This window comes from Perissodus microlepis, chromosome 7 (genome assembly GCF_051167445.1).
Source record: "Perissodus microlepis isolate ML-2025 ecotype Zambia chromosome 7, ASM5116744v1, whole genome shotgun sequence".
Taxonomy (NCBI): Eukaryota; Metazoa; Chordata; class Actinopteri; order Cichliformes; family Cichlidae; genus Perissodus; species Perissodus microlepis.
Genome location: NC_140467.1, coordinates 5,717,934 through 5,733,627, shown reverse-complemented (window position 1 = coordinate 5,733,627; position 15,694 = coordinate 5,717,934). Strand labels below are relative to the sequence as shown.

The window sequence follows — 15,694 nt, the reverse complement described above, 5'->3', positions numbered from 1 at the left end:
TGAATTTTTCATTATAAAGTAAATGTTAATTATGCAATACTGGCAATGTAGGTTGATAATGTATGTAGCTTAGAGGAAGGCTAGCGGTGGGTTTCATCCTTTCTTGCCAGAGAGGACTGGAGTCACTGGTGTGTAGTTTAAAAAAAAAAACACCTGCTGGGATGTTGACTTAAAATCTTTATCACCAATAACTAATCGCTGAGCTTCTCCCCCTGATAAATGGGCTCATGTAGGAATTTTCGCTCTCCAGCTAAAAGACATGCTGAACACAGGTGTGTCTGAGTATGGGTCAGATGGAAAGGGTATGTGAGGACCTGTGCATTCATTCACTTATGGAGGACATGGTTAATGCTTAAACGGGGGTGAATGGTGCCTTCGTGTTTGGCTGCAAATCCTCTACACCCATGGAGGCCATGAACAACCAAAAGAACAGAAACAGTAAAGAGTGAGACTGAAGTTGTTATCTAACAGGCTGTGATTAATGGTGAAAAGGTCAGACTTGTTGCTACTCGCCTTAAAGATGAGCTAAAAACTCAAAAGTACATGCATGAAACTAATAGGCTGTTTATTCCTATTATATGGTGGATAAATAAACTGAAAGGCTGCATTGAGTCATTTGTTTCTACTGTTTTTCTTTTTTGTAACTCTTCAAGAAATGACTCTGACATTCCTCCATTGAGAGTAAAAAATAAAAAGAATAATCAAGTGAAGTTCAAAGCTGAAAGCAGCCTGGTGGTTTCTTTAAATCAATAACAATGATAGGGCTTTTCAGGTGCTCCGTGTGATGTGAGATTGCACCGTCTTATGCACTTCAAAGCGTTAGGATTACGCTCTTTGCTTCTGTTAATCCCTGGACTCAAATGACATGAGCAGTCCTGTTTGCTCACAGTGATGACAAGAGCCAAAGAAAAACTGCTAAAGAAAATACAGAAGGGAGAAAGTAACAAGGATCTAAGTTCAAATACTGACTCTGATGTCTATCGTTGCATACGTGTTTTTGCGTCACTTCTGTTGACACGATAACAAGAAACTAAATTAAGGTGAAAACGCTTAACCTTGAGACCATACATACACAAACATGAAAAAGGCCAAATCCATGAGCGCCGTTTCAGCCCATGCTCATGCATTAATAATCGATACAGTATCATAAGAAGAAACATCACCAAAAAGCTCTCCATAGACAACTGTGGCGGTAAGGGCAATAAACTGGACAGGTCTGAGGTCTGATAGCAGTTTGTCATTGGCAGTACAGTGCAGCTCAAGGTCCTCAAGATAACCTGGAAGGGTTGTGTTATTGTGTCTGTGTCATGTGTGATGTGTGAACAATGACACTGTCCGTAGTGTGCTATAATGGTTCAAATAGAATGTGAACACACATGTGGGTGCATACACAGTGACCTACATTGTCCGATGGGGTAAATTTCCAAGTCCAATGTTTAAGTCCAGTGGTGGAATGTAACACATTAATGCTACTACTTTAAATTTTGAGTCTATTTTTATGGTACTTTACCCAGCGATATTTTGGGGGAAAATAAATGTGCTCTTGAACTTTTTAAAAATGTTTATATGACATCTAGCTGTAGGGTGAAAAGATCAATGCTGAGAGGTAGTCTGAAATTGTTATATCTTACTCAAAAATACAATAAATTGTGTGTGTTACTGCATTACTCTAACTTTCTCTGATGACTACAGCATTACACAGGCTAACCTTCTTCTGACTATACATTCATATACACTGAGTAAAAGCCAGACTTTAGAAAAGTGCATGTCCTGCAGAACCAGTCAAAATGTGGGACATTTTCTCAACATGTGGGACAGGGGGATGAGGAAAAATGCAGTGCAGTAAAAAAGACACATCTTGTCACCCTATCTAGCTGTGCAGTGGTGGCTCCTGATGAAAAAGCTCCCATTGCCAGGTTTTTAATTTCTGGGCTGGTGAAAAATTGTGGTCAGGGCTATGCTCGGTGAAATATACTTTGCATTTCCTGTGATGGCTTTCAGATAAAAACCAAAAAAGCCTAAATTAAAAATAAGACACAGTTAATTTAGTAAAATTGTATAGTTAACTGTGCATACTTGGTTTCCTGTGTGAACATATTTAAAGTAATTTTCTTTAAATATGCAGTAAAAGCAAAGGAATTTTGAATCCACCATGACAGTAAGTCTGTACTTCTGTACAGAGGCACAAATATAAGCACAACACAGAAAAAGGATTTTATTTAATTTTGCAATAAATTTGGTAACAAAGCAGTTTTGTGTTGTTTTTATTGCCCGAGTTAGTAAAGCCAAACTATGAGCCTGCTGTGCTCTGGTGTCATAAGTCTCGTAGTTCCTTATCTGTATGCTAACGATATCTATTAGCCCGCCCTTCATTAATTTTATTACAGGCCTGTCGAAAATAAATCACTCTCGCTTATAGTTTGACTTATGGCTTTACAGTGTTTAAATGACATTTATCTTTAGCGTCCGTAAAGGATTTTTTTTTATCTGAGCCAATGAAGCCTAATTACTCTTCCTGCCTACATGTGACAACCCCTGCCATGTTGACTGTTCCACAAAGTCTTTACTGGCTTATCTGAAAGCAACCCAATAAAGGGGAACTACAAATCAAACAAGTAGAGTTAAATGTATGAATTATGAGGCAAACCACCCACTGAGCAGGTGAGCATACACATGAACACACAAACACACATATCTAAAAATGGTCAGCAGATAGAGGCTGAACAATGGAAGCAAGGCCATTGCTCCACTGCCGGGATTCACAGATGGAACAGCAGACACATACTGATAGTCAATGACCTGTTAAAAAGAGAAAGCAGAAGACTGCCTACGAACAAGGCCACACAGGATCAGCCTCGTGTTGCTAATTTACCTGACCCTTGGTTAGCTTATGTTTGTTTGTTTGTTTGTGGGTGGTGATAGCTGTGAACTGACCCCACTCTCTGTCTCAAACACTGGGCACCCAAACTGGCATCGGTGAATACAGCCGAATGGGATTACACACTGACTTGTCCTCCACCTTTGTTTTTTTAGAGTTCTGGTCTGGACCTGGCTCCATGTCTCAGGTCTATAAAGCCACATTGATGAGACTGACTGGCCGTGGCCTCTTAGGGGGCAGTAATAATCTCTCTTTAGGAGGCTGAGAGGGTGAAGTGAGCCATAAGAACCCTCTCTGTCAGCTTTAACCGGCCAGCAAAAAGAAAAAGTCATAATTATAGTACTCTCTCTGGCTGGATTTAAATAAAGCTTTCTGGCTGGGGCCCTATAGAGACACACAGTCTCTATTGCTCATACACACACACACACACACACACACACTTCAATAAAGAGGCACTAATCAATCAGGGGGTTCCCCTTCCACAGCTTCATTGGAGCCCCTGTCTGAAAGAAGGACTGACAGCCCTCAACCTCCCAGTATTGTCACAGGAAACTGATTAGGCTTCTGACTGGATACCTCATCCACCAGCTAGAAAAGCACGAAGGTTAAAGGGTCTCCATTTGAAATCGACGAGCACTGAAAAGTTGTAGACACCTGCTTTTTAAAGTGATGCTTGTCTCTGCTGTGCTATCCTCCGTTTTTTGTTATCTGCAATTTGAGGGCAGCACGGGGGAGAGGGACAGAGTTGTTTGAGGGAGTAAAAAAGGGGTGAGTGGGGTACTGTGTGTGCGTGTGTGTGCATGTGTGTGTGGCTTAAGTTTTGAAGGGGGGAGCTTGGCTGTGGGCCCAAGACTGGAACAAAGAGGGGACACTCTTTACATGCATAGCCAGACAGAGTAAACTGGCCAGCAGCAGTGCCAGCAAGGCAAGGCATACAAGGCAGGAAAGAAGGAAGGAAAAAAACAGGGATATCAGGCAACCATCGCCCTGCACCACCCTCAAAACTTTTCATCCTTCATGTTGGGAAAAAAAAAATAAAAATGCATTGGTTGGCATGCTTGTTAGGCATTAAATAGCACAAGTTGCAAAGATTATTGTGTTTGCATTTAGTATAGAGCTGTGTGGCCACGGTCAAATGGAAACTATCCTTTTGCAAACACCCACAGGATGGACAAATACAGGCAACTGGTGCATCAGAGCAACAGATGGACAGGTGGACTTTAAAGAAAGGAGCAATTTGTTTCATAATTCCAGCTACATATGCATGATCAAAATGTGAAACTGTCAGAAAGTGGCCACAGCAACAGACTTGACATTTGAGCGATTCACCTGAAATCGCTTGAATTTTTTCAAGCATTACAGTTTTTATTCTCTTGTCAACTTCACGAGTGAAAAACAAAACTGTATTCTGAGGTCTTAACACCACCCTGCCATCACCAGGTTCCCTTCCATACAGCCTCTGCCTGTGACTGGTAAATGCCACTTTCAGTTTTTTCCCATTTCGTGCCTCTCTCCTATTCACGTCTCCCATTTCTTACCCTCAATGGGTGTGTTAAGTATTGTGCTTTCTGGGGGGGGGGGGAGTCAGTCAGGATCATCAAAAGCAGGCCAAGCCTTTGGCCAGATCAAAATAATTAACTGGAGAGGTCACAAGCTAATGAAATGAAATGGAAGGCTGAAAGGAAGCCCTAAATGGTGCACACTAATCCTCCCTCTACCTTGTCTTAGGGAGGAGGGTGCAGGACTCTAAGCCTGGGCATCTCTGCTGATAATAATGCACGGGGTGCAGGGGGACCTGAGACTATGGCTTTGTATGTGAATGTGTGTGTGTGTGTGTGTGTGTGAGTGAACAAGAGAAGGAGAGAGTGACCAAGTGCTGCAAATATCTATATATCTCACCATATATTCACATTTCAAATGCATTTGTCACATTTTGACCTTTCTTTGGCTCTAATACAGCTTTTTATAATCTTTCTAAAAAGCTAAAGTGACCAGGAAGCATAGCTGTCAAAAAATGTAGTTGAATAGGGTGCAGTATTTGATGCTGCTATAATATACAGTAATTTAAAAATGTAAATTAACTCCAATTAAGCACGGTGCCCTGTATCTTGTTGTAATTTTGAATACCTACAAAGGTTCCAAAACAAGATCAATATATGAATAAGAAGTAAGTGAATAAAATGCATCATCAATACTGCGAAACCAGACGAATCAAACAAAACATCATTCATCCACCTGTGTGTGTAGTATCTTTTTTTATCCTAATCCTGCAAGCACTTTCATGTTTCTATTGAATCTTTACACCGCAACCTTTCATAACTACAAGCGAGGGTACACTTTGCTTTGACGCCATAAAGAAGGCACATCTATTGTGTCATGCAAAGTTATTCACAAGCCATATAAAGGAAAATATCTAAGTGTCCTACTGTCTGTCTGAATCAAACAATAGAAGAATGAAGCGTGTGATCTAAAAAGCTGACGGCGAAACATGTCAGAAACCGATGAAGCCATGGTGTGTCACTGTGAACAAGTTCTCCAGGGGCAGGCTTGAACCTGCTGAAGACCCTGGGACATGTCTGCATGCATGTATCCAGTTTGTGCGTTTGTGTGTGTGTGAGAGAGCGGGGAGGGGATAGAGCTTGTTTAAGTAGAGTGTGGAAAGGTGTTTTTTTAGAGTTAGATGTGCGACCTTTGACAGACACACAATCATAAATATTTGCACACCGACCCAACACATACACAAATGTTAAAACATTACATATTGTTGAGTGATGGAATGCACCTGAACTCGGTAAACACACACACACGCAAACCTTTCTTTTTTTGTTGATGACTTACCATGTTATCATCACAAAAGTGAGCACGGAACAAGTGAGGGTGCGGTACTAAGGAGCTCCCAGCAGCTCTCCAGGGGAGGAAATGCATTTGTAGTTAGGCTGAAATTAAACTGACAGCATGGAAGTATTTAATGAATATGACTTTTGGAGTGTTTTGTTTTTTGTTAATCAGAGAATAATCACTACAACTTCTGAAACCAGTACATTTCAAGTGCCTACAGTGCAGTTCCACTGTTAGCCACTAGATGCTGCTTCAAAGAAAACTTGTTTATTTGTCTGTCCTGTGTACCACTGTTACTGCACTGCCTCTATAATAAGCCTCACTTTGACACGCTCTGTACTTCTGTGTGGTGCTCTCACATCAGCACTAAAAGTTCACTGATCTTACATTCTTCTAGTCATCACTAACTTGATTCTTGTGGCTTCAAAACAAGCTTCCTTGTTGCCTGTGGTTATATTAAATTCATCCTGCACTTCAACCACGCACTGCTGCTGGAAGCATCGGTTTGAAGTCCCTTCATTTCTAAGCCTCTTTCCTTCAGCTAACCCTAACATCAGGCTGAGCTCTGCTCTTCATTTCCTATCAGCCCATACAAATCTAAAAGAAAAAACATCTCCCTCTCAAGCTCTATACAAGCAGTCCACTCCAGGCTGCAGGCTGCAGTCTCTCTGAGCCATCATTACAGTCATTAGGCAAGGATAAGCTCTGTATCACAGGAGTCCACCAGCATCCAGTTTAACCCAGCACAATTAGCACATCCGTTGGAGTAGAATTACCCTGTAAAATGAGAATGCTCTGGACAAAAGAGGCAGGAGAGTTGGAGCTGAAAAAGGAGGGTAAGTGTGAGGGAAAGGGGGAGAGAGAAGAAGAAGAGAAATAAGAGAGGACAGGGTGAGATTAAAATTGTTTGAATTGAGTCCACGCTCGCCCCATTCATTTGGTATTCTGCTCAAATCAGGGCTTTTGTTCGGCCTGGCGTAAAGTAGTGTCAATCATCTCGACCCGGTTTTGTAGAATGGGGAAATTTATTATGAATTTGCTCCTGCAAATAATGAGGACTACCCCCTGCCTGTTCTCCCTTTCCCTCCTCCTTCTCCCTCTAAGCTACCTCTTCTCAGTACCCTTTGCCTCCTCCCCCATATCAATGCTGCAGAATAGGCAATAGAGAGTGAAGTTAGCAATCTCAGGGCCACTCGCACTCTGGACCCACATCAAAGTGACAGAGACGTCCAATCAGATTTGTCTTACAGGCATTACATGATGAATATGGTGCGGCCGTAGCACAAAAGCGTCTTTGTGTCTCCTCCAAGCAGAGACTATTCACAGCTCGCCACAGCCAGCCAGAGTGGAAGTAAATGGCCAAAAGGGCCCAAGCCAGAAAAAAAGCACCCAAACTTGTGCAGCACAATGGCCCATGCAAATCACAGCCCCACCGCCTCCACCCAATCACACATCCCTACCTCCTCCATCCCTCCAACCTTCAGGCCTGAGCTGGGTTCTTCCTCTACTGGGTCGACCGAAGTTTAGGGCCTATTCACACACATACAGAGGTGTCAGTTAAAAGTGCTGAGGTGAATGCATGGATGCATTCAAACGTCTTTTCTCCGTTAAGCTAAGAAAGAAGACTTTGCTTTCTTTTAGTTTGGGAAGACAGAAGAAAAACATGAGTCAAATTGCTGACTTTTTTTTTTGTCAGAAAGCAAAAGTGACTTGGGCAAGATTCCTACTAGTAACTAGTAACTAGACTTTAAGGCTTTTGCAGCATTCTTGTGTGGCTCTGTAATATTTGCTGAAAAATACAATGTGACAGGCCCAGTTTGGCAAAGATAAAGATCTTGTGTTGACACTTATATTCAAGTGGGCTTTCAGTTCTAAATTTAGGACACCTTCAAGAGATATTCAGAAATTAGGCTACAATGAAGGAGTTAAAAAAAATAACAGTTTAGTACAAATCATAAAAACTGTAAAGAACAAGCAGGTTTCTCTATGAAATTTTGATTTGATCATCTTAAAAGCTCGTAGGAAAAACATGTTGCTTACTCCAGCGTCCCTAGCAGTTAACTGAATGGGTGCGGAGTCCACACACCACGCTTGGTGTTAGTAAATGACACATTTGCTGAGATATGACCTCAGCTCATGTTTAGCCACTTCAGCATTAGATTATATTAGAGAAACATTTTGGTATCTGAAAACTCTAAAGCTTCACATCTATGAAGAAAGTGTATGAAGAATAGGAGCAAATCTATTGCTATGAAGAATTTTCGCTTTTTGGAGCACCCCCTGGTGGTCCATTTTCACACTTTGGTCCGAAGATCATTTACACCAAATATGTTTAATATCATTTGGAAGCTTTTAAATGGGTTTCATTTTTTAAAAAGGGGTTTGAAAGTTGCATCCAAAAATAAATACCTAAACTAGACTTTTACTTACTTGGTGAAATGACTTTGGTTAGTTTTGACCCAGATTTCAGTTCTTTGTGGCGCCAATGAAAGAAAAAATAAATACAATGTATAGACATTTCTGTATCTCTACAGCTTCACTGCTTAGACCCCAGTAATGCTTAATGAAGCATACGGCAGCTCTAATTTCCAACATAGAGAGAAAGGTCACACTTCATGATAAACAGTTTTTTTATTGTAATGGAAGCTTGAGTCATTGCCATACTTGTTGTAATGTTACCTGTTAGTGTTTATGGGTTATTTTGTTGTGTTAGTAATGAGCTACTGTCAGATTGTTACTGTTGACAGGCAGTTTTGTGAGCGCACTGGTACAAGAGTCGATCCTGTGATGTGTGTCTTTTGGTGGCACCAGTGCCCAAGGAGTGGGAGATTAAGGACTTTGCTGAGTTGCTTGCTGTTGCACAGCTTTGGAAAAAAATGAACTCTTCGTTTTTTTTTAAGGCAAAAAAAACCTACAACAATAAACAGTCTTTCTACTACCTAGCTCAGGTAATAGCCGCAGGGTCCAGCTACAATAACTCTTTCCAAGTGTGTGCGTGTGTGTGTGTGTGTGTGTGTGTGTGTGTGTGTGTGGTGTTTCTATGTTAAACAGAAACACATCTGTGCCTCTGCTTAAACATTAACACCTCTGTAAGCATCGCTCAAGGTTGCACACCACCTACTCATCTGTCTTCTTCTTGCACTTATCTCTAAACATCTTCTCTTGTCTAACATGCTGCTAAAATCCTTATATTTGGTACCTCTTGAAGTTTTCTACCTTGTTAATCATATTTGTCTTTATTTAAAATACAAAAGCAAAAAAGGAAATCGTTTCAGTGCACACACGTTAAGCACTCAGACTCTCTTCACTCACTTAAAAAGTGCTTCTATCAGCCAAAATGAATCTGTTGTGGATTGTGTACATTTATTTTGATAGTGTTACATTAATGTTAAGCTTGAAAGGAGGTGATGATGTTTGTTACGGTCATTATGAAAAATCAAAAACTGTGACACACTGACAAGGTGGTATTAATCTAAAGCAATACTTTCAGCAGGAGGATGTGACTCTGAGCCATGACTGGATGAGCCATTCACTCACATCTTACAGATTCTGACTATGCTTTGGGTAGTATTACTTCAAAACATCCATCCAACATCCCTGCAACCAACATCCCTGAACTTGTCTTCACTAATGACCATAATAAGAATCCTTGTCCTCACAGACATCATCACAACAGTAAACTCAAACCCCTTTACAAAGAATTTATGTTAAATGAAAAGCAGAAATTTCATCCTGGGCTTTTTCAGATCCTTTATTTCAGTTACTACCAACCTGATTTAAAAACAGGACAAAGTAACAGTTGTCTCACATTTTAATGCAGCCATGACTTTTATTTTGATATGCTGAAATAATATTTCTATAACGCACTTTTTTTTTCTTTGTTTTGCTAAAAAGTGATGATTATACTTTTTGTTTCTATGGGAATCATCCCGAGTTGCTCACGTTTTGATTCAAGGGAAAGATAATGAAAAGAAAAACTGTTTGGTAAATAGTGTCAGTTAGACTGTAATTGCGTGTTGTCTGCCTTCGAAAATGATTCATGTTGTGGGATAACAAAGATAAACGTTTTTGCCGAAGGGGTCAAAACATTCGTACCCAACATATCCGAAGTAACTCATTAATGTGCAAAATACGCATGCAAATGCGTCATGAAAAATAAGCCAAAATTCACCAGGCAAACTCAATACTGCATTCAAAGCAACAGATGACCTCTCATCACTCCGCTCTTGGCCAGTTTATCCCTATATTATACGTTCCCATTTGGCGTTTCCATGGTTTAAGCGTAAATCATGGCTTTGCGCACGAAAACGCATGCATAAATGGGCTCCATGTGATTGATATTCACCAGTGGACTATGGCTAAATTAACATCGCCCTTATGTATTGTCAAAGTGAAAATGAGCCATGGACAAAATGACATGAATAAATCTACTTTCGCCCCTTCTCCTCCCTACATGGCCGCGGAGAAAATTGCATATCAATCTTAGGAGGACATGAGACAAGCGCTTATTTTTACTTTGTGCCGTGGCCTCTGCCTGACACTGAAGGACATAGCAAACGCCATTTCAGCCGAATAATAATGGACCAGCGGGGTATTTTGCGCCTAACATTGAGTTGTCTCTTTGAGGCGCGGTGACGTAGGAGGTTATAATGCCGAGCGTAATTAATGCCATTTATCACTTGTTTGATTTTGTCACTGCCTCCACCGACAGGGCTCACATTCGCGAGCCATTAACCAATGGGAGAGCCGGAGCCCTTTGTGACCAAGTACAGGCACGTGGCTTACACCTGCAGGCTCCATTGTGTGTGTGTGTGTGTGTGTGTGTGTGTGTGTGTGTGTGTGTGTGTGTGTGTGTGTGTGTGTGTGTGTGTGTGAGAGAGAGAGAGAGAGAGAGAGAGAGAAACATCTTACTCATCTTGACTTTGCTACTTTTTAACGTTTTTGTCCGGATATAAAATTTGTTTTGATATCCGGCTATTGTGTTTACATACTTTTTGTTTTTAAGTAATATATGAAGTGATCAAAAGTGATTTAAAAAAACGTCTGTTCTTTAAATTTTGTGGAAAAGTACATTCACAATTCACAAACAAGAGCAGCTTCTCTTGCTCCCGTTTTCCACACCCCAAAGGCGCGCCAGGTGAGAATAAACTCGTTATACTTCGTTCTGCTTAGTTGAACACGGCATCAGTGTTTATTTACAATAGAAGATCTTCAATAATTCGTATAATGAGGCGCAAAGGCGCACACAATAGTGCTCACAATGGGGCGTTGTGCTCCCCATTTCGCAGGAGATGGGCTTTTTGATTGGCCTGTGTGCGCCATGAAAAACACAGTTGGGGATACAACTAGTCTACAACCCCAGGTTTCATTTAGATTGATCTCAATCGGGCAATAAGAATTTTGACCCCGTCTCATTGTCTTGCTGACTTTCCCCAGGCTGTATTTCAAAGTGTCTATACCCTTTGAGTGAATTGCCACCCCCACCCCCTCCTTTCCCTCAGCTCCAGGCACTCTGGGCCATTGGGTAAAAGCAGAGTACGCAAAAGAAACAATGCATGGATGAAACGTAATATTAATCTCCCTGCCCTGAATGCAGACAAAGCGCCGTGGAAGGTGCGCGTTTATAATGGTTGGTGAGTGTTCGCCCAGCTGCGCAATTTTCTCCCGTGTGCCCAACCAAGTCGGGAAAAGGTCATGCAGGGGCTTTGAATAAAAGAGAAGCTCCCTCGTTTGCTCAATTAGCGCCGCTGCTGACACACACAGACGCACACGCACACGCAATATCAGCTAAAGAACCAAGCCACTGCAAAAACATATAATATAAATAGATTAATCTTTATTTATAAAACTTGTTTTACACAAAATATATCTGTTAAAATCAAATATTTACATTTTAGGCTACGGGAAGCTGAGAGTGCATACATTAATAAATGTCTCCTTGACAACTATTTTTAAAAAAAGACATACACACACAAATAAACTACAGGCAGTAGCCTTGATGTTGCTGCCCAGTCACACAACTCATACATGCCAGCTCGCCGCCCCGCTGACAGCTGGTTGTCAAAACACTGTCAGGAAAAAAAGTGGCAGTGAACGTTCTGCTACAACACTGTTTGACTGTATGTACAAAAATATGTCTTCGTGTTAAAACAGCTTGTTGTATGGTACAGCTTTGTTATGAAAGGAGAGGACACGTACATCACGAAAAAAGAAAAAAAAAAAGTCTGTTGACGCATCTTTTATGTTGTACATCTTCAACAGATGTGGCAGCTGAGGAAGGCAGTCCGGGTCTGATGAACTACTGACGAACAGATCTTGTAGACAGCGCCGTCCCTGCAGAGTCTGCTGTGTCACATTTTAATTGCACTTATTCAAAGAGTTTTTTACTTCCACGCGTCAACGTGTCCAGTTCCCTCCTTCCTGTGAGGACTACGCTCTATGCAACAAGATGCTCCCTCTCTCACGCATTCATACTCATTCTCCCTGTTTGTCACTATTGCTTTGCTCCTGCAGAAGCAGCCCGAGTGAGGGAGGCAACAGATCACTTGGAAGCACAGAGAGCAAGACAGATCTGATGCCTTTATCGAGTCTTTCGAAGCATTTCTGGAAGAAGTCAGACGCTTTTCTTCTTTTTTGCGGGCACACGCTGCTATGCGGTTCATTTATATGACAGCCTCAGTACCTGTCAAACCAAGTTGTGAAGTCCAATAACTCCTGTTCCTCTGAGCTCAGAGGCTCATAGCCACCTTCATCTGATGAGTAGGTGGAGTGAGGCGACTCCGGGTCGGCAGAGTAGCTGTTGGAGAGTGTCGGGGATGGCAGTCCACACTGGAAAGCAGCCGACACCGCGTCGTGTTCGTCTAGAAGTTGCTGTAAAGCTCTGATGTACTCCACCGCGGACCTCAGCGTCTCCACTTTGCTCATCTTCTTGTTGGCGGCGCCGTTTGGCACATGCTGACGCAGAGTCTGGAAGCCCATGTTAACCTGTTTGACCCGGTTCCTCTCTCTTTCGTTCCGCCTGGCCACGGCCACAGGCTGCTGCTGGGGGATGGAGTAGCCGAGGCCGTTGAAGCTCAGGCGACGCTTGCAGCGCAGGAGCTCCGGAGAGCTGGAGCGCTGTCTCTTCAGCACCTTGGCTTTGCTTTGGTAGCCGGCAACGTTGGTGTTCTGGTGCACAGCGCTCACCGAGCAGTCCTGGGCTGGGGCGTGCAGGCTGATGCTGGCGCGTCTTTCGCTAAGTCCAAAGGTGAATGCAGTCTGCGTGGTGGTGATGGTCGCGGTTTCCATCTCGCAAAGAGGGACAGCCTGAAACTTGTGGCAGGAGGAGAAGAGTTGGCAGTGTACAGCTCTCGTGTCCTTCGCGTGGGGACCGTGTGGCTAACTCTAGTCCAAGTCTCTCTTGACTGCTTACTCCACGAGCCGATCTGACCCAAACTTTGGCAGCACTCCTCTTTTTCAACACGCGCCTCCAACACACACCCCACCCACCCCTTTTTTGAGACGCACGCTTCGTCGCGAGGCCCCGCCCCCGCTGTGTGATTCTTCTGCACACCGACTCCCCCGGGCCAGGCGCGTGGCTCCGGGAGCTCAATAAACAATCCCGGGCTTTCACTGCGCCGGGAGCACGCGCTGGGCTCATTTACATTCCAATGTCTCTAACTTGAAGGCCCATTGGTCGATTCAAACGGTCTGCAACCGTGCGAAAAGAAAGAAAGGGAGGAAAAAAAGACAGAGAAAGAAGAAAAAAGAAGATAGAATGAAAAAGTGAATGGTGTGGTTCTTTGAAATGCCTTTTGAATTTGACAATGTACCTCTGGCAAGTCTTCAAATTATCAGTCTTACCCCCCCTCCAGCTCTTTACAATCGCAAATACCAAGGACGCTCTCTGCTGTATCCAGGCTACAGCTTTGCAAACTGCAAGCGTGTCTCTGAACACAGTTATAAAACTCGCAGAGACGCGATTCATGAGATGATTGTGAAAGGAAATATAATATTACTGCTACCTCTCGAGTCTGTGCCCTGCAGGTCCACTTTGTTTGCGCTTAATCGACAGGTTATCCCGGAAAAATCTTTTTCAGATGCACGGCATCTCTTGATTTCCCATCTGTGTTTTAAAAAAGATTCCCTTATGTTATAATAATCCCATTTACGTCTGTAGGATGATACAGGCTAGATGAACCCAAATGTGCTGGTGCACGGATGCAACATTTCAGCACCACAGCGTGACTGGACAGCGTCATGCAACCATTTTCTTCTAAACTGAAGCCTTTTTTGTTTGTTTGTTTTATTTGAATTTAGTTTCATTCAGCATCGACTCGAATCTTAGGAATATATATTGTATGTGTAAAACTTTCCTTAACAGCAAAAACACCAACAAGTCAGCGTGGAAACGGGGAGTTTTGCATCGTGTTTTTCTAAAGGACATTTGCAGCATCTGGCGGTGAAAAATAGCAATTACATCATCCAAAGCCACTTTACACTTTTGAAGAAAACGAAATTCCCTGATAGTTTTTCCCCCTCTGTGCCTAGATTGCGCTTTTCTACTGTACTATGTGGCTACATTTAGTTTACACTTACGTTACATGTTAGTTAAGGCAAAGTGACTTCTTGTTCGAGATTTCTGGGACAGAATCTGAAATTCGTACTCGGGGCCTGCTGTTATTATCGCTCCACTATCAGCATTGCGTCATCCAATACCGGAGGGTAGAGTCACACCCGGTTACCCTAAGCCTGTTTATTGGCTCACATTCAGCTGGAACTTCCATGAGAGAATTCACAATCATTTTATTGTCGTTTTTAATGACATTTTATGTCATTATATATGTGTATGTTTGGGGTTTTTTGCATTTTGTGTTTGCGTTATTATTTTCTAATATTTAAATTTATTTGATTATCTGAAATATTTAAGGATGACACACATAGAAAAAACAGGAAATCACGATGGGGTAAAGTTTATTTTACACCACTAAATATAAATAAAAGCTTAAGTGGGTTCACTTTGGGGACTTTCTAAACCTGCCTTAAGAATCCATACACTCCTGCATTCATATGCTTGAGTGCCATATAATAATCCGCTGTGTTTTGATGTTGTTAATTTTATATGCGTATTTTCCATGTAATATAATATAATTACACGGTGATAAACATAATAGCCTGCCTTTTCCAGCTTGAAGGATAGCGTCTTGTAGCCTATGGCAAACCCCGGTGTGGTGCCAAGGTTTCGCTTCTCTCCGTAAAAACAGCAGGGGGCGCCGAGTGAACGCTCTGTAAGAACAAATTCATTCAGCACGGTCACTGCCACGACTGATCTGTGGACCCTGATAACCTCATCTTAGGGGAAGTCATATAATCCACACTGTATGCTGCTTTCTCGCTTTGAGACAATGTTAAAAAAAAAAAAAAACATACTGCATCATACCTCCAGGATTTTAGTTTCTGTTTTGAACAAACTGCTTTTGTTTTGAGACACGCTTTCATTGGAACCTACAGTGCAAGTCAGTCTTGTGTCAACAATGACACAGGGCTGGAAAAGAGGTATGCTATAAATGATCCTAAAACAAGCAACATACAAAAGGATGGACAACAATTGCTAGAACTCTGTGTGTGTATAATACAATGCAACTCAATAAAGGCAAACATCGTTGCCAGTAAATCAATAAATCTTGACTCAACAAACGCTATCTTCTTGGAATATCAACCCATGTTCATACAGCTTCAGGTGAAATCTCATTCACCTGTAAGGGCGTGTCTATTTACGAAAAAGCGGTGGTTTTCTTTTTTCAATCAAACCGCTTTACTCCAGTGTATCAACACCCCCGCAAGTCTGTTTATTTTTCTTACTTACAATACGTTAAGCCAGCACTGCTCCCTGTTAAAGTATGTGCGTGTATGTGGCATGATATAGCACACAGAGAGAAAGAATGCAAAACAGAGAGATGAATGTGTGTGTTTGTGTGTGTGGGAGGGGGGGGGCAGAAT

At 42.1% G+C, this 15,694-nt stretch overlaps 1 protein-coding gene across 1 annotated transcript; it reads right to left on the bottom strand.

The window, feature by feature from the left end:
• Positions 1 to 11,532: 11,532 nt before the first annotated feature.
• ascl1b (achaete-scute family bHLH transcription factor 1b) lies at positions 11,533 to 13,169 on the bottom strand. The gene has a single exon (XM_084932995.1). The coding sequence runs from the start codon at positions 13,001 to 13,003 to the stop codon at positions 12,392 to 12,394; it is 612 nt and encodes a 203-aa protein (XP_084789121.1). The 5' UTR covers positions 13,004 to 13,169; the 3' UTR covers positions 11,533 to 12,391.
• Between the last annotated feature and the right edge of the window lie 2,525 nt (positions 13,170 to 15,694).

What these genes read in the sequence shown, in the direction of transcription:
- ascl1b (XM_084932995.1), bottom strand. Translation starts at nt 13,003, where the DNA reads ATGGAAACCGCGACCATCACCACCACGCAGACTGCATTCACCTTTGGA.